Source organism: Agelaius tricolor, unplaced genomic scaffold (genome assembly GCF_023055355.1).
Source record: "Agelaius tricolor isolate 1412-34295 unplaced genomic scaffold, bAgeTri1.0.p SCAF_22, whole genome shotgun sequence".
NCBI lineage: Eukaryota > Metazoa > Chordata > Aves > Passeriformes > Icteridae > Agelaius > Agelaius tricolor.
This window is the reverse complement of record NW_027269282.1, coordinates 1,608,445-1,630,313: the sequence shown is the minus strand read 5'-3', so window position 1 is coordinate 1,630,313 and position 21,869 is coordinate 1,608,445. Positions and strand designations below refer to the sequence as shown.

The following is a 21,869-nucleotide window of genomic DNA, read 5'->3' as shown; positions in this document are numbered from 1 at the left end:
CTGTGGGATTTTAATTGCATTAGTTTGCCCTCCAGACCCTTTATTTAAAAGGGAATTTTAAAAATTTTGGAAACAATATTTTTTCTCTCTTATTCTGAAGTTGTTGGTAAAGGTCATTGGACAGTTAAAAATCTTATTTAATAGTCTCATTGAGTATAGCAGGCTGTCTGTGTAGTCAGGCACAGTGGTTCACAGTACAGTAGTGTAAATCAATGTTTGTTTGAAACTGTTATTCCCTAATAATGCAGATGTTTCCAGACTGTATAGTATGGCTTTATAGAGAGAAAGATAGTTGTTCTAAAGGACATTTGTAAAGTTGATTGCTATTAAAAATCAAGGCTTGATTACTATGACATTTTATATAAGTAATAGCATAAGAATAACACCTGTATTGCATATTCAGATCTTTCTTTGCTGTTGATGATGATCTGAGGGATGAGGAAGTTCTTATGTTTTTGTGAAAGTGATGATGCAACCACTAATCAATTTTTATCCTCTTTCCTTGCCCCCATTTTTCTCTTACAGTTCTAGTATAACACAGCAGCTTTTTTTAGTTGTTAATGGCATTCTAAGTTCTGCTTACCATGATACACCTTGTCCCATAGCAATTCTGAAGTGGCTGTTCCAGGTAAGTCTGTGCAATTCATGTAGTTATCATAACTCTGTGCATGTGTAATATTTTTCCTGGAAGCCAGTTGAAGAACTTTGTGAATCTGTTCCATTAACAACTTTTAAATCAGATATTATTTTCTCTCCTGGGTTCTGATTTGTTTTCCCATCTGAAGTACTTTGATTGCCACTAGGGGTGAAACAATTGAGAGCCTTTTCTCCACACTCTGAGTGAATGCAAAGCTGCATGTCCATGTTCATATATGCTACTGTATTGAAAAAGGACACAGTAAGTGAGGAAAGGTGCTGTGGGCCACATCATGAGCAAATGCTAATCTTATTTCCTTTCACTCTTAGAACTTTCACTCTTAGAAAAACAATACATGCTGCAGTATGCAAAAGTGCAGAGGTACCATTTTCTACATATATAATCTTCTAAATCACCAGTGATACCAGCATTGTCAGATAATTTTCATTTGGAAAAGGTACCTTATGGCTCAGAAAGAAGCCTGGAGTCTTTCTCAAAGGAAATGTGGTGACTCTCTCCTTTCAAGATATCTGTGTCAGTCTCTGAATCACCAGGAATTTACACAGGGCTGTTAGTCACAAAAATGCCTCCCTGCAGTCTCAATTCTGTTATTAATTGCCATATTCTAACTGCACCTGAAACAAAAAAAGAAATCTGGACCACCTGGGAAGTTGCAGCTTCAGTCTGTTGACTGACTTTCTACATTGGCCAAAAGCAAAACATTTTGCTTTTCCATGTCCTTCCCTCCAGCCAGTTAAAAAATTGCTTTCCTCCTTTCTGTGAGCTCTGGTGTTCCACTAATAAGGAAGAAGTGTGAGCCAATTAAGATCACTTGCAGAGCAGGAAACTATCCAGCACCTGGGGGAGAAAAAGAAGTTTTTGTTGGGCCAGTGAAGTGCTCCAGTATATCTGAACTGTACTTCATAGTCATGTTTTTGTAGTTAAGAGTTATGTGAAAAACTAAGAATTCACTGTTTGGGTTTAGTGTTGCATATGTCCAACTTGTCTGTGACTGGAAAAGGGTGTAGTTAACTTTGTTGCCTTCACTCCTGCTCAGGGAGCTCAATTTGATCACAGATACTAATGGGCTCCAAAGGGGTATGTGATACTTTCTATTCTCTTAACCCTCAGAACTTGTTTATAAACCAACGTGGGGTTACAGCATTCTGATACTGTAAATAATTAATTTTACAGTATTCATATCATCTTTGCAGTGCTTGAAATAATCAATGTTCACAGTATTCTGTTCTCATTGGTGTATCTTGCTTTAGAGGCTTTGGGGTTAGGTTTTTTGTTTGTTTGTTTTTTAATCTGTTACTCATTTTACTCTGCTGGGAAGTTTGGTTTGTTTTTGTTCTGGTTTGATGTGGGGTTTTTTTTCTAATCAAAGAAAATGATGCCATCATGCAGCTTGGTTTTTGATGCATAGCTTCTCTGTTCACAGATGATGTCTATTCATCCTGACCATTGTGTTTCCACCAAGATCTTGGACAGATTGATGGAGTTATCACTAAAAAACTGTAAGCATTTGAAGGATGGAAAACTGACCACCTGAGTGAAAGCACTTCTCCTCTCATCAGCTTAGAAAAGTGTTAGTGAGGAAGTAAAAGGCACTAGTTCTGTTGGGTGATTTTTGGCTTGAATTTAGGCTCTAGTTTTACTAATGTAATGCAGAAATGGGGCTGACCTTCACTGAGTGTGTGCAACCTGTATCACAGTGTATGGTCCTGGCACATACCTCCAAAGTAGCGCATCCAGTACAGAGCCTTTAAACTCACTCCTGGTGTTTCACAAATAGAATTAACCTGAAGAGAAGCTCAGTCTGCTCAAAAGTTTGCCCTCCTTTCCATCTTTTACTTTGGATGATGCAGACATTTGTAGTTTAAGCTTTGCAAGATGTTTTTCACATTGTCATTCCCAGTATGTAGCACTTCATGATTTCTTTTCCAGATAAATGACAAAAATGAAGTGAATCATACACCTGCACAGAAACATTTTGAAGGATCTGCTTCAGCCCACAGTGCTTCTACTGTCTTCTGTGTTTTGTCTTCTTCCTTTGTCTGTACTCAAATATTTCTCCACTACAAGTTCCTTTGTATGTTCGCCATGTCCTCATTCAGATCCATCAAAAGTGACATTCATTTAAGACTACCAGTTGACATTGTTAAAGTAATGTGGTTCTCTTGAAGTATTTACTCAGGCCTGTCCAAATTGTATCCTGTATTTTAATTCTTGTTTGAAATCAGAGCTGGTATCAGAGGCAATGTAGCCTCCTTTATTTTATGCCTTGCTGGCATTAGGCTTGATTCTGAATGAACAGTTCAAGATAATGAATGAGCATTCAAATAATTAAGGCTGGGAGTTCCTTGTTAACCTCTTCTGTTCCAGAAACCTTGCCTGTTTTCAAATCTCACTTAGCTTCTCTTCTAGTCCCACTCTGATAACAACACCTTCTTACCTTTGCCTACACAGGCAGTAATTTGTGTTCTCTTAGACAAAAATATTGCTTTGTTGCTTGTTCTGCTGTTTGTGATGAAAGAGAACTATGACAGAAAATGGGTGGAATTTGAAAGCAATTGACCTGTTATGTAGGCAAGATGTGTCCCTAGTGTAAAATACTGTATTAGACTTTTTTTCCTCCCTCCTTGTTCTGAAAATAAGCTTACTGCTTAATGTACTGACTCCTCTGAGATGAGAGCTGGTAGAATTGATGCAAACTGCTAAGCTTATTTGTTTCCCTTAAAAGGAACTAATGCTAAGAACTAAATTTAAACTAATCCATTCCATGTCTTTTATTTGTAGCTTCCATCAGTGATGAGCAGCTTAAACCATGGATTCCTACAATAGCTGATATATCAACTGTTTTTGTCAATATGGGTGTTGGGTTCAGATCTCTCTTTCCATTGCAACATCTTCAACCCCTCTTCAATGAGCATGATATTTTGTAAGTGTTTTCCTTTTGATTTTTTTTTCCCTAGATCCTGTGAAAACAAGCTTTTTGCTCAGAATCTAGAATCAGAAGTTTCTTTTTTATTTCCTTTCCCATACTCTATAAGTTCTTGGCTCAGCTTGTAGTGAGAATAAATAACTCTGGAATTCAAACAATGCCTTCTAGGTAAGGATTCAGCAAACCAGAGCATTGTCCTTGTCCTGCATCTTCCTCGTGAGGATTTGTAGGAATACTGGCTAAATAGCTGGGCAAAGTAATTGGCTACAAGTGGAGTTAGATATGTGTGTTGGGTGCTCTGGAACTGAGGAGTATTTTGATTTGAAGGCATTTTGATACATGCAGGATTTTTTTCCTTCAGTTTGATGTCAATAAACCTTTGTGGGCTTTTGAATTGTTCATTTTTTGCTCAGATTGTCTTTCTTCTATTAGAAGTCAGGTGCAAGAATCAGCGAGTCAACAGCCAAGAGGAGATGAAGCCACTGCCAGTCCAGTGTTCCCCAATCTACTTGAAAACAATTTAATTAATATGATTAAGGTGAGAAAACTCCAAGGTTTTTGTGGGTTGGGTTTCTTTTTTGTGTATGTGTGTTTATTTTTGGGAGGGAGGATAGGGTTTGCAATCCAGTCCTGAGCATGTGTTTGAGTAGATGCTCTCCTGAGACTTCAGCTTCACATTCAGCAGAATTTATTGCAGGCATTTTGCAAACTTCAGTTTCTTGTCTTCCATTGGCTTCACTCCCAACTGCAGAGTTTTTCTGCTTCCCTTATACAGCTCTGGCACTTCATAGAATATCTTGGCTCCCTCACATAGAAGAAACTATCCACTGATTTCAGTTTTCAGTATTACTGAAGTATTTAGAAAATATTTTGGCCTTTCCCTCAATTAAAGGAGGATTATCTATGTAGTAAAGAAAGATCTTTCCTGCTCCAGTAGTGTCTGGGCAATATTGCCATTGCTCAAAAAAATGAGTCTCCAGCAGGTATTAAAATAAAAGGGTGGTGTTACTGGGAGAGAGGGACATGTTAGTAGACAAGTGCTGCCAAAACAGTACATCATTTGAGGTACATTTTACTGTGAGTGTGGAAAACTTAAGTTCTCATCATGCTTCAAAATAAGCTAAAATAATTCCATATTTTAATGCTTCGTATTTCTTTTAAAGTTTCTAGTTTTCTGTACGTCGGTAATTCACGATGGATATACTGACCAAGAAATATGGCTGCTGCTTATATTGCTATTTAAAATAAGCTTGGAGAAACAGTTAAAACCTTTTCTGACAGATTTCCAGTGCCTTTTTCTCAAGCTTCTGATGAATATAAAAGACTGGGATACAAAGGTAACTTCATGAATTTATTGTACTAGATTTGTGAAACTGCAATTTGTGTTTGAAGTTTTCTTTATTTTTTCTTTTTTGACATATCAGAAAAGTACTGGCTGAAGATGTAATACAGAATTTTCAATAATAGTACAAATAATAATATGAAAAATTCCAAGCTTTGTCTTTGTGTGAGATTTAGGAAGTGGGTGGGTATACTGAAAGGGTTTTTGTTGCATGACATTGAGTTGCCTGTCCTCTTCTACAAGTTTGTTTATCTTATGTGTGCTAAAATAGCTGTATGTTTAAAATGGCAGTCTGAAAGAATGAAGAAATTATTGCACTATGCTGGTAAGCTGTCATTAAAGACATTCTGATCTCAACTACCCTACTTTAAACTGTATTTAGCAGACTCACTTGCTGGTGCAGCACAGACATTTTTATGTACGTCATCTCTTGTTAGATCAGTTCCTTTTATCAATTATGCCGCCTGTGTTTCTGGGGAGTAGGTGTGTGCTCCTTTGCAAATAAAGCAAACAGCCCTTCTTCAGTTTCAGGATGTTTTGTTGTTCTTTTGAAGATGCCTGAGCTGTGCCTGTCAGTGAGTGAGCTCTCCAGCAATCCCCACAACCTCCTGTGGCTCGTTCAGCTGGTGCCCAGCTGCATCGCGCGCGGACGGTAATGACACTGTTGTGTCAGAAATGCATAGATCATTAACACTTAAAAAACAAAAGGGATTTGTTTTCTCATATGTTACAGATATATGTGCAACCCTTGGTGTGCATGTATAGCTTCCTGATCACCTCTGCTGTGAAAAAGGGTTGTTAAATCCTTCTATGTAGTTTCTGGGCTGTGGGTTCTTGGTACACTGTAGCAAAGGAAGGCTTAGCTTCAGGTTCTGACATCCATCACTCTAATTCTTGTCTGAGTGACCAAAATTTAAATCTTCTTTGGATGATTCATGTCTGCTTCTAAGCATTATTTTGAGTTCTGTATCTTTGAAATTAGTAAACTATAATGTAAGTGAGTGAGCAGAATAAGTTAGGTCATTACCTTCAGGCTTGGAGACAAGTATCTAGCATTGTTTACTTGTGCAGAAGCTGAGCTGCAATGAGATTAAGGATACTTCTGTTTTACTAGCTGACTTACTGGTTTATATAGCTCCTATATTCAGAAAATCCAGTTTAATAGTTGTAAGCAAATTTATGTCTAAGGAAGACAGGCATAGGCTTACATACTTTGTAGAAACCATGGGTTTAAAAAATTCTAAGGGAAATAATTTTTAATTGTTTTTCAGGGAAGTAAAAAGGCGCCTTAGCCTAGTGATAATTGCAAAATTTCTTCATAAGAAGCATGTAGAAATACCTGATGACAGTGACAAGCAGGTACTGCTTACATATATTGTCTTTTTAGAATTTGAAAGTTCAGAAAACATTAATATTGTATGCTTGTGTTTTATGTTTTAATATTGTAAGCCTGTTTTCAAGAACTTTACCAAATGACCAATTAATAATTTTCTGTTTAGATTAGTGTTAAAAGTGCATTTGCACATGTGTGTAATCTGCACGTTCTGCAGCTTGTGCTTGTTTATATGCCCAGATGTTAGTTTTAGACATTAGAAAGAAGTCTACATTTCTTTGAGTCTTCCTTTTGTAATCATGTGGAGATGCTGTTTTCATAGGTTTGATCTTTTATTGAGAAAGTGTACAAACACTGAAGTCTGTGAATAGTCAAAAATTACTCAAAGCACGAAAACTTCTTTTTTAATTAAAAATCCCTTTTCTGTTCCTGTTCCAATGGATAAGTAATATTGTAGGGGCACTCAGTTTCCAATTTTCTGTTGTTAGTAAATCAGTCCAATTTGTTAATGCTTGTATCTGTAGATGTTTCTTCTGCATCAGTTTCTGGTGCGTATGAAACCTTCTTATCTACTGAAGAAGATGAGAGAGATGAGAAAAGGGCAGAAGGAACATGAAGATGATGAAGTTCATGCAGAACTAGAACATGAGGTATATAGCCAAGTGCTTTTTTGCTTTTGTTTTTTATGCATTTTTTTAATATTTTATGTGTAATATCATCTATTACAATACTATTTGGGGAATATTTCTTTTACTTTTAAAAAGTTCTCTATGTGGAACTGTAAATACACTGTTTTGTTACTGTTCATCTCTAAAATATTACTAATTTTGGTTATAGCCATGGGGGAAGGAAAGGAGTATGTGGTGGAGGAACCTGTATTGGGTTGTTTTGCAAACAGGGAAATGGTCAGATTTTCTGAAGTCACAGGGAAGTCCTGAGTCTCTACTTCTGTAATCAGGGGACAATCTTCCCTCCCTTCTGATGTAATCAGTGAAAACTGTTCAGTGCTGAGCCAAAACTTTAACTTCAGGTTTCAGAAAAAGATTTGTGAATATTCTATTAATATCTTCTCTCAAACAAGTGTTAAAAAGATTTAGTATTTCCATCCATCCAAAAATTGAATATTGGTCTGGTTATTTAAGTGGTTGTCATGGAATCTCTCAGCAAGTGTTTTGATCTGGGGGTAGATTGAGGGAAAATAAAGCCAACTACTGAATTTAATTTTCAGTTAGTAAAACCACATTTTTATGGATTACTTAGGTTATTTAAACCAGTATAATACTGGTTTAAAATGTTTCTAATATGTGAATATACTGTTTCAAATTAGCTATTTAGGCAGATGTGTTGATATACTTGTCCATTGGCCTGGCTGTTGCAGGATTCATTCCAGAAAGCAGAGATGGTTCCATGTCTAGATGTGAAGAGTTAAAATAATGGTGCTTTCACTGCTAAAGCTCTTTTGATCTCTCTCCAGGTATACTACCTAATCTATGTCCTCCTTCATCTAGTCAGTGAAGCCAGTTTCCTTGATGTTGTAAATTCTAGTCAAAGGGTAAGTAACTTTAGTGGCTAGACCTTTAGATTTTAAAATGTTGTCTATCATGCACATTTAGTGTGTTTTGGTAAGAGCTATCATGTGATGGAAGATCACCAGTGCATAAGAGCACTGGGGGAAGCTTTTGTTCTGGGCAAGGTAAATGCAGAAGAACTTGTGTGTATTTACTGCAGAGAAAACTCTTCTGTGTTTCTGTGAATGGAGCTACCTCCAGACATAAGGCTGTGAAAGAGCAGGCATTTGTTGTATTAATCTTTCTCAGAAGGTATCTGGAGGTAAACTTAACACAGAACTTCTAAGTCAAATGATTCTATCAGCTTTGGAAGTCGGTTTGAAATTTTTCAGTCTAGGAGAAAATCACTTCAAAGATACCCAGTAAAATATTTTCAAGCACATTTCAGTTTCCTGTGCTGGTGTGCAGCAAGTGAAAGCAAGACTGTAGCTCTTCTCTGTAGTGGTAGTTCCTTTTTGCCATGTGATGTGAACATCTTACAAGTAATTCTGTCTGCTTAGCCTTTCAGTATTTCTATTCAGATTTCTGTGATCATTTGCTGGGAGTTGCTTGCTGCAAGGTGTCTGTGTAAACCTTCTGCCCTGTAGAATCACTCTTGCCTTTTAAGAAATCTGTCACAGGAACTGTTTGAGAGACATAAACCAGTAATGTTTGGCTACATTTGGATGCTTAGGTGTCTCAGTAGTACTTAGATTTGTGGAGAACTTGATATTTTCAATTATTTTTTTAATGTCTCAATTTCTTAAGGAAGAAAAACTTTATAATTCACTGACCTATTAGCCATCAAGTGGCAAGAGAGGTATGGCTGAATATTGTGCAGGCTGAACTTGTGCAAAATCAATCTTGACTATTTAATTTCTGCCCCTCTTCCAGTTAGAGAGGATAAATTCTGGTGGTCTTGAGACACCAGCAAATGTTTATAAATAGAATTTCAGCATGTCTCACCTGTTCTGCAGAGTGGAGCCTCTTGGCAGCTGTTCAGTGAGAGACTGAAAACAGGAATTTTATGAAGAAATTAACAGAATGTGAAAGACCTTGGGAGTCATTATCAAGAGATCCTGAAGTGCAAAACTGCTTTATTAAAGTAATCAGAAATTTAGAGAAAATAAAAGATCAGCGCATAAAACCTTGGATATATTTTACCTGCTCAGCCAATTCCTACAAAAGAAATTACCTGAGTCATCATTACTGAAAAGGTTATTTTCAGCTATTGTAACTTCAGAATTTTTTTGCTGATAAAAGATGTGAATGGCACTGCACTGTGTTTGCTATTTTGGGGGCAGAAAGGATTTGCAGATTAGTTAGCAGGAACTTTAGAATTTGTGTTGTATAGCTCTGCTATACTTTGAAGCTGCTTTTAAAAACTCTTAGACCTGCTTTACCAGGAGCATGCCAGCAAGAGATAGAGGATCTTGCAATGTGGTCTTGTTTTCTTTTTTTTCCCTTTCTTAACTATGTATTTCTGAGAAAAATTCAACCTGAAGCATGTAATTTTTAAATTGATACAATATTTAAATAAAGCCTGTAGTTTTGACATGGAGGATTAAGAGCTGTACACTTTTGTCTTTATTTAGCAACACTTAGTGAAGCTTTGTCGTGCCTTAGTTAAGCACGTGAAAGGTGATATTAGGGAAGATGCACGAATGTTTTATCGGTCTAAGGTAAGATGCAGAACTTGATTTTGTGTTTTGTTTTGGTTTTGGGGTGGTTTTTTGTGTTTGTGATGCATGTTGTTCCCTCATCTCAGCCCTAGATATTCTAGGAGTTGCTCATGGGCCCGGGGGTTTTTCCTCTTTTTTTCTATCTGCATCATGTCTTTGCGTGGGAATAAATACATGCCCATTTTAATTCACTGAAAATACTCCTAATGCTAACAGTGGGACTCTTAGCAGCTCTGAAATGTGACTGATCATCCCTTTAGCCAGGCATCTCCACGTTTAGGCCCCCAGAGTTGCTCTGTTTCTCTTTGTGGCAGTCACTGGTAGCTGACTCCAGTTGTAAGAGCAGAGCCTACCTGCAGGGCAGGTACAGAGGACTGAGAAAGTTGCCTGTTTTGCACGAGTCTCCATTTTATTTTTCAAATAAATGAATTGATTAAAAGTGCTTTGGATTTAAGCCAGCTGTATGTGATGTAGCATCAAGCTTGGACAGCTGCCTTTTATTTGCTTTGTCTGTGAGCCTTACATCTGATAGTCCCAATTTTGTGACCTTCAGGCTTTGCATGCTACAAAACAAGTCAGCTCAGTGAAAAAGTCACCAGCCCCAGCTTTGAAAAGCCTTGGCTTCTTCAGCTTTAAATCAGACCTTTGCAGTTGTGTGCTTCCTTACCTCTCAAAAACATTCTTCTTTTCTTACTCAGATTAGTGGAGCATGGATCCTTTGAACAAGTTAATTGCTCTTGCCTTGGAGTGTTGTATTGCTGGTTGCTTTCACTTCTGTTTCTATTTGTCTTTGCACTGAGAGGGGAAAATCTTACTCTGGTTTCTCCATTGCTTCATTTGTGTAATACTGCAGTAACTTCTAGAGGATGCCACTGTACTGGGTTTTAACTCAGGAGATGAAGCAAATGTCAGTGTGAATGGCTTGGATTAAACACCTGCTTGTGCCTGGTTATGAAAAAGCACAGTTTATGTGCAAGGAATTTGTTTCAGAAGCAGCCAGTGCTGCATTGTTGGCTTTTGTGGCCGCAGTTGCACCTGTTCTAGGTACAATCAGACTTGTGACAAACCTCATTTCCCAGGGATGAGGTGGTGTTTGGAGGGCAGAGGTTTGCATGGTGATTCCAAACATTCAACCTGAGGAGTCATGTGCCTCTAATGTTTGTGGAGTGCATGACTTTCAATTCAGAGTAATGAGTTACAGGGATCTGAAGTTGAGATGATACTTCCTGACAATAAAATTGTTCCTTTCCAGTAAACCTTGTATGTTGGGTTATCTGTTTATTTTTGAGTTTGGAGCAGTGAGGGGGAGCACAGGGTATGATTTTTTAAATTTTTAACAAAAATGGCTAAATTAATCAATGTGAATTTGCAGGTAAGCTGCTTGGCTGCTAGGATATTTGAGAAATGGCAGGACGTGATACAAAGCACTCGGCTTACTCAGGTACTGTAATGAAACTTCTCTTCCCTCATTGCAGCTGTGCATTTAACTCTGTTTTTTAGCACTTGAAAATGGCAAATCCTTTCAAGACATTTTCTTTTTCTATATAAATGGCATGGCTGTGAAATACACTTACGTGTATTAGAATGGATTTGAATTAAAATTCTTACTTTGCTGGCTTCAGTAAAAGCAGGATCTCCTCTCCATTGTTAAAAGCTCTGTTTTTGTGAAGGTGTGTGTAATACACTGAAATCCCAGTTCTGAGCCGAGTCACAGGGCCTGTCTCTGATTACAGCTATTAGCAGATGCTTCCAAAAGGAAATTGGGGCAGGAATGCAGTGAGGCACATCCTGCTGTGGTCTGGCACCGTGTGGCTTTGAGACTTCTTGAGTCCAGGGCTTTATTCACATATGTTAAGGGCTCTCAACAACTCCTCCCCCTTTGATTGTGTCAAATTTCATGGCATGATTAGGCAAAGCCTCTCATGTTTGTAAAAGTATGCAGTAGTAAATAATGCCTTGATAAGTCTCAGAAATATTTGCCTTTGTGACACCTAGCTGGCCTTGGTAGAATAGGTGGATAATTTCTGCTGATACACGAAGTTCAGAGCTCCTTCTTCCAGCCTTGGCTCGTAAGGTTTCGGTTGTAATGTGATCAGACCACCTGTGTGAGTCCTGTCTTGGAACATAAAGCAATCTCTCTGGAAAGCTTAACTTTCCAGTCCTGCAGAGTATCATTTACATAAAATTTAAATTATACATTATGCCTAGTATTGATTCCAGTCAAAAACTGTGTAATTAACCATTAGTAAAGACTATTGATTCCTCCCAACAATGTGCAAAAAAAAAAGTTCTGTGTAGTGTGTGTGATATTTTATGTTCTGAGCACTCCAGATCAAGGAGTGACACATGTAACACATGGCTACAGAATCTCCTTAGAAATTAATGAAAGTTGGTAACGAGGTGGCTCTTTCAGTATTGTTTTTTTGGAGGTATTTGGGGTTGATTGATATATGGGAAACTGGCAAGTGTTTCAGAATAAAATTCCAGGGACTTTTTCCAGCACGTTGTGGTGCTCCCAAGCTAAGCACTTGCCTACTCTACTAATTTCTTCTGACACTGAATTTCTGACTTGTATACTAATTTGTTTTTATTCTCTAGGGAAAACTGCATGACTTCTGGGAGCCAGATTCATGAAATCTTGCCTAGTTAAGGAAAAATAGCAGAAACTGAAATCAAGGAGGATGTAGAATGAATGGAGCTTCACCTTGTTTGGAACAGAAGAAATTAGTCACCTGAGTTAGAACTTGAGCTTGATTCAGACAAGCTCTAGACACATGAGAATCTGATTTGACTAACATTGTTTTTTACTACAAGTGCTCTACTTCTGAAAAATTGAAGTTGATCAACTGAAAAAAACCCAGCTGTTCCTATAGCCCTATCAGAACTGGCTAGAAATATTTTACTATATTGAAAGCTGAGGGAACTTTTCTTGTTTCCCTTGTTAATCACAAGACCTATTTGATAACAGCAAGTATTTATTTTCTTGCCTGCACATACCTGCAAGCATTGTTTAGGTTGGCTGGGAAAGAACTACCCTGTGACATGAAAAGTGAGTTCAGGAGGAGTGTTAGACCTCCCCTGTTGTGAGCAGGTGAGGAAGTGGTTCAGATGTGGGCTGAATCATAGTAATCTGCAAAGCAGAATTGGTATCAACATCCAGTGTCTCTTAAAAATACAAAATACAGCAGTTGCACCTTCGTTAAATGGAGAATAAAATATCATCTCAGTGGAGATTAGAGAACAGCATTTGGCTCACCTTTGTAAGACTATGAAAGCCATATGATGACTGAATTCCTTGGTGTGAAGTCCTGCTGCACAGACAATATGTGCTCAAAGCTTCAGGAGCTGTTTATGAAATAATCAGAGGAAGATGTGATCTCCTTTTGTGTTCTCTGTACAAATGCTATCACTTAAATCTTACACTGTGGTTTGTCTGTAGAATGGATGTAATAGGAAGAAAAGTTCAGTTATTGGGTAGAAACACCAATGGGGATTCCCATAATAAGAGATTTTTAATAACATCAACATTTGTATTTTAAAATACTGTTTTAATTCTTGTAGATTACTCTGTCTTGTATGGAATTCTGTATAATAAGAATGTAAAATAAGGCTTAAAAATCCTGCCAACTACAAAACCTTCAAATTTAATTTGTGTATTACATATAAAAGAACTGCTATAGAATGGACACATCTTAGAGGAAGTCTATTAGATTTGAAAATTCATACTAAATGTTATTTTTTTTCAAGTGTTACACTGCTACGTCAATGTCATCTTTTGCTCTTTGATAGCTCATCTGCCTTCCCTCTCATAGCAGTTGCTTACTTTGTTGAATATATTGTATGTCATTTTATTAATGTTTTTATTTTTTTCACTAATATTGTATAAAGGTAAAAAAATGTGGAATGTTTACTGTATTTAATGTGTATATATTTTCTTACGGTGTAAAGTCGACATTGCTGGCCTGTATATTTTGAAGACTAAAAGGGGAGGAGTTTAGATGAACAGCTTTTGTACTGCAGTTCAAAGCATGTTGAAACTGCTGAGGGTTTTTCCACACAAAATAGCCACTTTGCTATTTACTTTCATTTAACAGAACAATGAAAAAATAAAACCAGACACTCCTTTCTAGTTAAATATCCCTGGAGAAAATGGGCTCTGTTTCACTAAAAACAAATGGCCACAGGTCCTATTTTATTCTTATGGCACATTTTACAATTCTTGGTTTTACAGCTGATTAGCTCACTATAGATGAAGACAGTCTTGAAATCATTCTCAGCTCAGCCAGTCCTGTGTTTTCATGCTTAACGCCTGTTCCAGCACTTTCCCTCTTCCCCCACTCCTGCTTGGTCTGGATTTCTCTTCCATCTGTTCTGTAGCTGAGGAGTAATTCCTCAAGAGCTGAAGTCTAGGTGTGGGTTAAATTGGTGCTCATCAGAATCCTTAGAGAAATGATTCCCAAGCATCACTACAGGGTCTTTACAAGAGGGTCCTGGCAGTGAAATAGCAAACCTGCTGCCCTTGTGTTTTGCCAGCTCATTTGCTGTCCCTCAGCCAGGACTTGCATGCATTGGAAAAGGCTGTTTCCTTTTCCTGCAAAAGGTTGTTGCACACTAAAGGTCTTAACTGCTTTGGATGTCTTCAGAGAAGCATTTTGCACTTGAGGTCTATCTTTTGATACTGTGTTGGCTATATTAAGAGCCCAATTATCACATTTCATGTGGAAGTAGGTGCACTTTATTGCAGTAATAACAGAAAAAAAAAATTAAAGTCTGGTTGTAAAATATATGTTTGTAGCTCCTTGCCTTTTTTTTCCTTTAATTTTCTGACAAGCCTCTCTATGGCTTAAAATAACCCAAACACTTCTGGTTTTAAAGTTGAAGAAGCCTGACAGTGAAACTATTTGTGCATCTCATATTCTCACTGTTCCTATTATGGAACTTGGTAATGGATGGGGATTTCAGAAGTGATTAATGATATGCAGGTAGGTCTGGCTGAAGGTCAGTAGGACATTTCATTGATGCAGCAGCTGCAGGAACTCTCTGAAGTCCCCAAGATAATGATTTAGTTGAGAATGTCTTTGGGAAAAGCAGGTGACTGGAACATTTGAAGTGTGTTGTTGTTATTGGTGGAGGATCTGGTTAGATTGCTGCAAAGACATTTTAGAGGTAGGATTTCAGTGTGGAAAAAGACTTAATACTGAGGGTTGATTCACATATGGGAAACTGGCAAGTGTTTCAGAATAAAATTGCTGTGCTGGTTTTCTGAGCACAGAAAGCCAGGTCTGTCTCCAGGAGAGGGGTCTGTGCTCAGCACTGTCCAGGACCAGTCCTGGGGGCCAGCATTTGGGCACAGGGGCTGCAACAGACTCTGCTGCTGTGGAGATTCAGGCAAGTACTTCCAGGTAGCTGGGTTCCTCTGCTCACCCTGTCACTAGCAGGAATACTGGAGCTCCAGTACTAATGCTGGTCTTCTGTTTGTTTTTTCATTCCCAGGGGAGCTGTATGTGTAGCACAGTATCCCTGGCTCGGGGTTTGTGTTTTGGTGTTTTGTTGGTTCATCTTCCACTGGTTTGTGGTGGTTGTGACTTTTTGTTTTACTGAGAAGGGCAAATCAGAAAGGTTTCTGCTGGAGATGACCCTCCTAATTTTTCTGGGGTCCTATTCCTTGGGTTTGTGAGCTTTTGGAAAACTGCTTCTTGCCTAAAGTTCCCCAGTGGGAAACACCGCCCTCTGCCCGAGGGGCAGCGGTTTCCACTGGCATATTAGTGCTTCTTTTTGCATCTAGAAAGAGAAAAGGCTCTTGGGACCGGCTGACTTTGAGGGAAGAGGTTTGATGAGCTTGTAGGAGCCTAAGCAGCTGTTGAGGAGCTCCAAAGGAGCTGCCCAGAGGGGTCAGACAATCATTAGTGGATTTAGCTTATTCCTTGTGGTTTAACTTATCAAAATTCCTTTAATTGCCCTTTTCCCCATATTCCCCCCAGGCTGTGAAATACTTTCATGTTTTGCCTTGTGGATATTTTGCCAGCTTTACTGGCAGGGCCCCTTCTTATCACGTGTTGAAAAGGGCTTTCAGTGCTGGGGAATGGTGCGGGCTGCTGGTGGGAAGGATCCTAGGAAAAGTGAATTCCTTGAAGGGCTTCTCTTTGCAGAGAAGCTTTTAGTTTTGCCTGGCTGATGCTTTTTTCAGGCAGTGCTTCCTCGCCTTTGCAGTCAGGAATTTGAAAGGGAGTATTTTATCTGGTAGCAAAAGCAAGGCTGGGTGGTGAGCGAAGAAAAACATTTGCATCTTCCATCTTGATATTTTGATCTGTTTGGAGAAAGTCAGTCCTATGCTTTAAGGCTGCTTTTAAGTGGCTTTTGGATATGTAGTACTTTTTTGAATGCCTCCCTTGTCTCTGCGTGGTGAGATGCTGCTAATGTTTCACCTCCTTCAGCTTCCCTGCCACCTCCCAGTTCCCTGTAGGGAGGTCACAGGGGAGGGGATGGAAACTCCACTGGAATTGTTCCCTTCATTGTCATCAAAGCGCCTTTGCCATCAGCCTGGGGGGAAACCCAAAACTTTTCAAGGCAGGCTTGGCCCTCATGGTGTGTGGGGGTGGATAAAGGGGCCATTTTCACACACCCTTGTCCCAGTGCTTCCCCTTGGGTTTGCATTTGCGGCTGAAGCTGCCTGAAGCCGGGCGAGCGATGCTCCTTCCCTCGCAGAGAGGAGCAGAAAGGGTGAATGGATTTGTGCTGCTTTTGTGCTGCGGGGGAGTCCTTCACCGGCGCAGTGAGCGCTCTGGGCTGGGGTGGGCACGCAGGCTCCGGGGCTTTGCCTCTGGGTTTCAGGCTCTCTTCTCCCGAGGCTTGCTGGAACTCCTGGCTCTCGGAGCAGATGCAGGAGCAGAGGGTCCCCTTCCTCTCCGGACTGACCGCCAGGCTGCAGCTGAAATAAAAACAATAGCTTCAAGCTGCCAGGGGCAGTGGTGGGGAGAGGGGGGCAAGGCATCCAGTTTCATGCTTTATTCACACTGCAGGCTTTTATAAAGGCAGTGTAAATCATGCAGAGCAGCCGTGGGCTCCGCAGACAGCATCGCTCAGGCTCTCAGACACATTGATCTGCATGCTGGAAACTGAGCATGTCCCTTTGCCCTGACCAGGTGTGGGGAGAGGCCTGCCAGGTGAGGATGCTGAGCTGCTGCACTGCATATCAGCTCTCCTTCACCTTTGTGAAGCACTGCCTGCCTCCCCTGTGTACTAACCCATTTCCCCCCCCCCCCCCCCCCCCCCCCCCCCCAGTATTTTGTGCTCCAGCATTGTTATGGCAAGGCTTGCACAACGCAATGTGTTTTTCCCTCCAGTTGATTTTCTCTGATTAGCCCATTTTTCCTCTTGCCCTCATTCTGTTTTTCCCGCAGTATGCGAACGCCGTTTGCTGAGAAACTGTGTCAGCCTTCCTCTAATTAAGAGTCTGGCAGGAGGCAGCGCAACAGTAATTTTGGAGATGACGCTTCCAGTTTGGAGCTGACAGGGAGCTGAGGTGCTGCAGCAGGCGCTGCTGCTGGGGATGCAGGAATGTTCTCCGGCTGAGCAGGACAGGGGGACCCGCAAGGAGCCTGCTGCAGGAGCAGTGAGTACCCCGGGTGCTTGGGTGTTTGAACTGTGTCCTCTTGAAAAGCAGCTGCAGGAATGGTTAAATCCGTGGTTATGTCACAGGTTTAGCCCTTTGTGAGGGTGTCTCTGTGTGTGTGTAAAGGACAGGAATAAATTGCAGTGGCCCTAAGTCGGCTGCATCTCTCTGAAATAGTTGTAATGTTGGAAAGTAAGATGGAGAGCTCAACAATCAAATGGCCTGAAAAAGGGCAAATAAGGAGAAGCCATTCAATGGCGCTCTGTCATACGGCTTCAGACTCCATAGTTCTTTTATTAGCAGGAAAGCTCAAAGCAAACAAAAGGAGACAGGAGCTGGGGATCTGCTTGCCTCAGGATGTTGTGGATGCTAAAAGCTTAGAGGTTCAAAGAGCATTTTATGGCAGAAAAATGCAGCAGGGGTCTGTGAAATGAAAGCTGTTCTCCCTGGCTGAGAAAGCTCAGGCTGCTGATCCCTGGAGGGTGGAGCATGTGCTGGGGAGATATCCCAGATGTCTGTCCCATTCCTTCACCCCCTGCAAGGTGCTAGGGTTTGGTCCAGTGTGCTGTTAATGCCTGTATGCTTTACGTGAACAGCTGAGGGATTTCATGTCATCTCTCAGTTTCCAAACAGTCCATTGTGTCCACCATTCTGTCTCTCCATCCACTCCTGAGACAGAAGTTGCTGTTGAAGGTGGTGCCAGCCCTTACTCTGAAGGAGCCTAGTGAGGTGTATGGGGTCAAATGTTTCATTTGGCTGAAGAAAACTCAGTGACATTTTTTGATCTTTCTAATGACCCTGTGAGTGAGACTAGGAAAACGAGTTGTGTGGTTCAGGAACTCCAGCAGAACACAGCCAGCCACATGCCAGAGTTGACCTCCTTCCTCTCCCCTCCCACCTCATCCACAGATGTTTGCAGCTAGGGAGAAGTACAAATAAGAGCAGATGAGGAGATTTAAAAAAAAAAAAAATCCTTCCTATGTGGTACCACTAGAGCACAATTCAGCATTTTCCCTCTCTACTTGCTGTGTCAGATTTGCCTCTTGGGGGCAACCTCACCCCACTCCGGCTGAGACCAAAGGGAGCTCGAGTGCTTGGGGGCGATGACTCACTGCGCATCTCTCTCTGCCTTTGCGTTATCTGATCATTTTTAGTAATCGAGGTCATAATTTGCTGAAAGGATTTTAGGATTTCAGCCGTCGAGGCTGACTGTTGGTGGCTTTTCAGAAACGATGTGATTGGCTCTTGAAGGTCCCTTTCCAGGCTTGGAGTCCTTCAAAGTTTTTTCCTGCCTTGGTGTCCTTCAGAGAGAGGAGGGTAGTATGGAAGGACGTGTTTTGTGGTTCTGGTTTAATGGGTAGAGCATAAATTTCTGCGAGGAAGATTTACAGTGTTCTCCTGGCTCTTTTGCCTGGGTTGGCTTGGACTGTCACTAAGCCTATCAGATAGTGCTGAGGACACTCTGATTTGTCAGGGGGAGAGCAAAATTACTGCTCCAGCTCCATTTCAGCCCTGAGTCCCCGAGCAGGCATCTCGTACAAACCTCATCCACAAAAAACCATTTGCATTTATTTAAAGGGCTTTGAGGTATATGATGGAATAAAGGAAGTATTATTCATGCTTCGTGCTGTGGTTCCTAATGGTACTTTACACGCTGATATGACCTACAAAGCTTGTTGTTTTGTGCCTGCAGTGCTCTGATGTTCTTCCTACCCTGAGGGTCAGAAATGACAAGAATAAATGATTGTGACGAGCGTCTTGCAAATCCCTGCTCCCTGTCCTTGGAAGTGTCCTTGCCAGGGCACAGCTCAGTGACCTTGCTGGCACAGGCAGCAGAGGGGCAGCATCCTTGTCTGGCCCATGGGGCTGAACGAGTGATCTTCCTGTGAGATGTGAGGGCAAATCCATTTATCCATAGTCGTGTTTCACCTTCTCCCCAAAGCACAGGGATGCAGCTAGGGCTGGGCAAGGGGCTTGGCCCAAGCTGAATACACGCAGGGCCTGTCCTCTGGAAAATACCAGGGAGGAGGCTGGAGCAAGTGAGGTTAACCATGGACCCCAAAGCATAGGGACTACTCCAAAGGGGGGTGCAGGGCCCTGCAGCCTGTGTCTGCCCAGTGAGGGACTGAGTCAGCCTTGCTGGGGCAGCAGCTCCTGGCTCCAGCCAGCCTGGGCACTTGGACAGCAGCAACCACGCAGCTCATTAACCCAGCCCTCCAGCACTTGCTCTGCTGGCCTTGACACTGTCCCTCTTAATAGCTCCTCTTCTTTCCTTTTTTTTTTTTTTTCTTTTAATAAAGGTAAATTAGCTATATGGATATGCAGGAACATGAATCAAAGGAATTCAGCTGACTCTCGAATGAACCGTTCGTACAGAGATGTGCTAAAGCACCAGGATGTGATGGATGCAGCCTGCTCAGAAAACACCTAAGGACAAAAACTGCTTGTAAGGCATCTCACTGCAGTCTCCAAAAATCTGATTATGTAGGGGGAGGAAAAAAAAAATCAGGTTTTGGAATACATTAACTCAGTTGAACAGCACAGAGAGAAGGTACCAGCAAGAAGCAAATCAGTTCCTGAAGGCTGCTGGGAAATCTCACTGAATTGAAGCTTCAGAGTAAGGCTGGCTGCACTTAGAAGAGTTATGTTTCACCTGAAATATTTAACACTGGGCAATTGAAGTGCTCTGTGTGTCCAAAGAGCCCACCAAAAATATGTTTATGAGGAGATTTTAGAGGAACCCTGGGCTCATGCCATGCTGTTGATGGGTGAACCCAGATGTTCGCATTGTTCAGTTTTGTTGGGTTTTTGTTGGTTTTTTGGTTGTTTTTTTGTTCTGTCTTTTTTTAAGAAAAGCATGGGAAGGATAAGTCCCTCGCCTCCATCATGGGAAGCAAAAATTACCATGTAATGAATGCTGGTCTGCTTTTGGGACATGTGCTGACAGATCTGTTGTTAGGAGGAGATGTTTCCATAGCAAAACCATCATCATAAATGGCACTGTAATGCAGCAAAGATGCTGAGGTGGCCCTGGGGACCATCTTCCCTGACCATTCTGAGCATCCTTCCAGGGAATATGGGAGAATGATGGCAGGGGGGACCAGAGCAGCTCATGGTGATGCTCCTCACAGCACTGCCACAGCACCAGGGCTCTGCTGGCAAGGCTGTCAGCTCAGCGTTTTTCAGTCCTTTCTGACTTCAACAGAAAACTACAACAAAAGGCAAGCTTGAAATAGCTCATTTTATCTCCACAAACAACTTGCTTTGAGCATCATTGTCACTCAGCCTAAATTACTTTTAGATGTTTTTAATGACTGGGTAACGTTTTTCAGCTGTTCATTCTGCAGCACCCTGCTGAGGGACAGTCCATCTGTAAAGACCAAGGACTCCAATATTGTGGTTTCTCTTCCTGACATTCATTTAGCTTTATTATTTGATACGTGATTCCCTGTGGCTAGGAAATGTTTAGAGATGTTTTCAGCTAAATTTACGGCTACAAGCTCTTTTCTTTGCATGAAGGGGATCTGTTTCCAAAAGGGCTGGAAGGCTGTTTATGCATGTACCAGTGGAAGGTCAGGGATGTAGAGGAGAAACTCCGGGAGATTGAAGGTGACAGTCCAAGTCCTGTCTGCACTGAGGGTGACATTACCCTTTGGGCTGCAGGGATTTTAGCCCATCATTTGTTACCTCTACCTTGCACTTTGCTTGTAATGCACAGCACGGAGAGCTGTGACTTGCAAAATGATCCCACTGGGGCTGTGGTTTGTGACATCAGCCATGCAGGTCTCTCAAGCCCCTCTTTCCAAGGCAGGCACAGCTTTTGCATTCATTTCTAAAGGCAACTTCTAAGCCACTCGCCTTCACCATCCCTGGGTTTTGCAGTGCTTCTGGGAGACTGTATTTTTAAATCCTAGCTCATAAATTTTGGAAGCTCCTTTCCTTCCCCACCCCCTCGTCCCTATCAGTGTCAGAGCTGAAGAAAAACTGCGAGAGTGATGGATGTGCCCAGCTCTGCTTGCCAGTGCTCTGCTGTGAGGGGGGGTTATTTACTGCACTGCTGGGGTTGTTTCTTCTTTGGTGGCAGAGACAGCAGTGTAGCAGTTTGGTGCCTGGGAAGGAGGGGTGGGATGCCCATGGACCATCCAAACATTTGGCCGGAGGAGGCAGGGCTGGGACAGAGGTTGCTTGGGTGCAGTGACATAGAGAGCAAAAAAGGTGAAGCCATGGCGACATGGATCCTGTTCTGGTGGCTTGGCCCAAAGGGTGGATGCTGGGGGCCATAACACCTTCCTGGCTTCAGCTCTGGGGGGTGCAGGTTGGCTCACCCAAAAGGGCAGCTTTTAACAGCCACCAGTCTTATCCCATCCTTCATGCAACCCCAGGTATTTGTGTTACTGCTCTAGGCAGTGTGTGGCAGGGACCTGACCTGCCATGCAGGGGAAACACAGGGGTCTGTGCCCCACTGCAGAAGCAGAGAGAGACACCCCTGTGCTCCCTGGCCAGGCTGGAGCCTGCCTGCTTTTACTGGGAGCAGCTGGGGTGATGGGCAGAGGGGTTGTCAATGTCCAGCCCAGCAAATCACTTCTCCTGGAGCTATCCCTCTGTCTCTTCCCTGTCTGCAGCCACCTTTGTCCTGCTCCTGCCCCAGAGCTGGGACAAGACCTCACAATGAGCTTCAAAACTCCATTTTCTAATGGAACTCCCAGTGCCTGCTGGCGTTTCCCCCCCCATGCTGCAGGAGCATCCCAAAGCAGCTCTGCCTGGTTGAA

The 21,869-nt window shown here is 41.6% G+C and overlaps 2 protein-coding genes across 5 annotated transcripts in view; both read left to right on the top strand.

Moving 5' to 3' along the window:
• SLF2 (SMC5-SMC6 complex localization factor 2) overlaps nucleotides 1-14,272 on the top strand; it is a 30,326-nt gene extending 16,054 nt beyond the window's left edge. The window contains exons 9-20 of one of the 2 annotated variants that reach the window (XM_071446079.1): nucleotides 526-628; nucleotides 2,082-2,157; nucleotides 3,440-3,581; nucleotides 4,017-4,122; nucleotides 4,748-4,921; nucleotides 5,481-5,578; nucleotides 6,198-6,285; nucleotides 6,784-6,909; nucleotides 7,734-7,811; nucleotides 9,402-9,488; nucleotides 10,861-10,929; nucleotides 12,087-14,272. In XM_071446079.1, the coding sequence (XP_071302180.1) occupies nucleotides 526-628; nucleotides 2,082-2,157; nucleotides 3,440-3,581; nucleotides 4,017-4,122; nucleotides 4,748-4,921; nucleotides 5,481-5,578; nucleotides 6,198-6,285; nucleotides 6,784-6,909; nucleotides 7,734-7,811; nucleotides 9,402-9,488; nucleotides 10,861-10,929; nucleotides 12,087-12,122 (1,183 nt within the window). In that variant the 3' untranslated portion in view covers nucleotides 12,123-14,272. Of the gene's footprint in view, nucleotides 1-525; nucleotides 629-2,081; nucleotides 2,158-3,439; nucleotides 3,582-4,016; nucleotides 4,123-4,747; nucleotides 4,922-5,451; nucleotides 5,579-6,197; nucleotides 6,286-6,783; nucleotides 6,910-7,733; nucleotides 7,812-9,401; nucleotides 9,489-10,860; nucleotides 10,930-12,086 lie in introns of those variants that run through there. The other variant, XM_071446080.1, reaches the window with a different exon arrangement.
• A 2,240-nt stretch (nucleotides 14,273-16,512) lies between these two features.
• SEMA4G (semaphorin 4G) overlaps nucleotides 16,513-21,869 on the top strand; it is a 29,619-nt gene continuing 24,262 nt past the window's right edge. For 2 of the 3 annotated variants that reach the window (XM_071445953.1, XM_071445952.1), the window contains exons 1-2: nucleotides 16,514-16,651; nucleotides 16,889-17,100. The gene's annotated coding sequence lies outside the window, so the exon portion shown is untranslated. Of the gene's footprint in view, nucleotides 16,652-16,888; nucleotides 17,101-21,869 lie in introns of all 3 variants that reach the window. The other variant, XM_071445955.1, reaches the window with a different exon arrangement.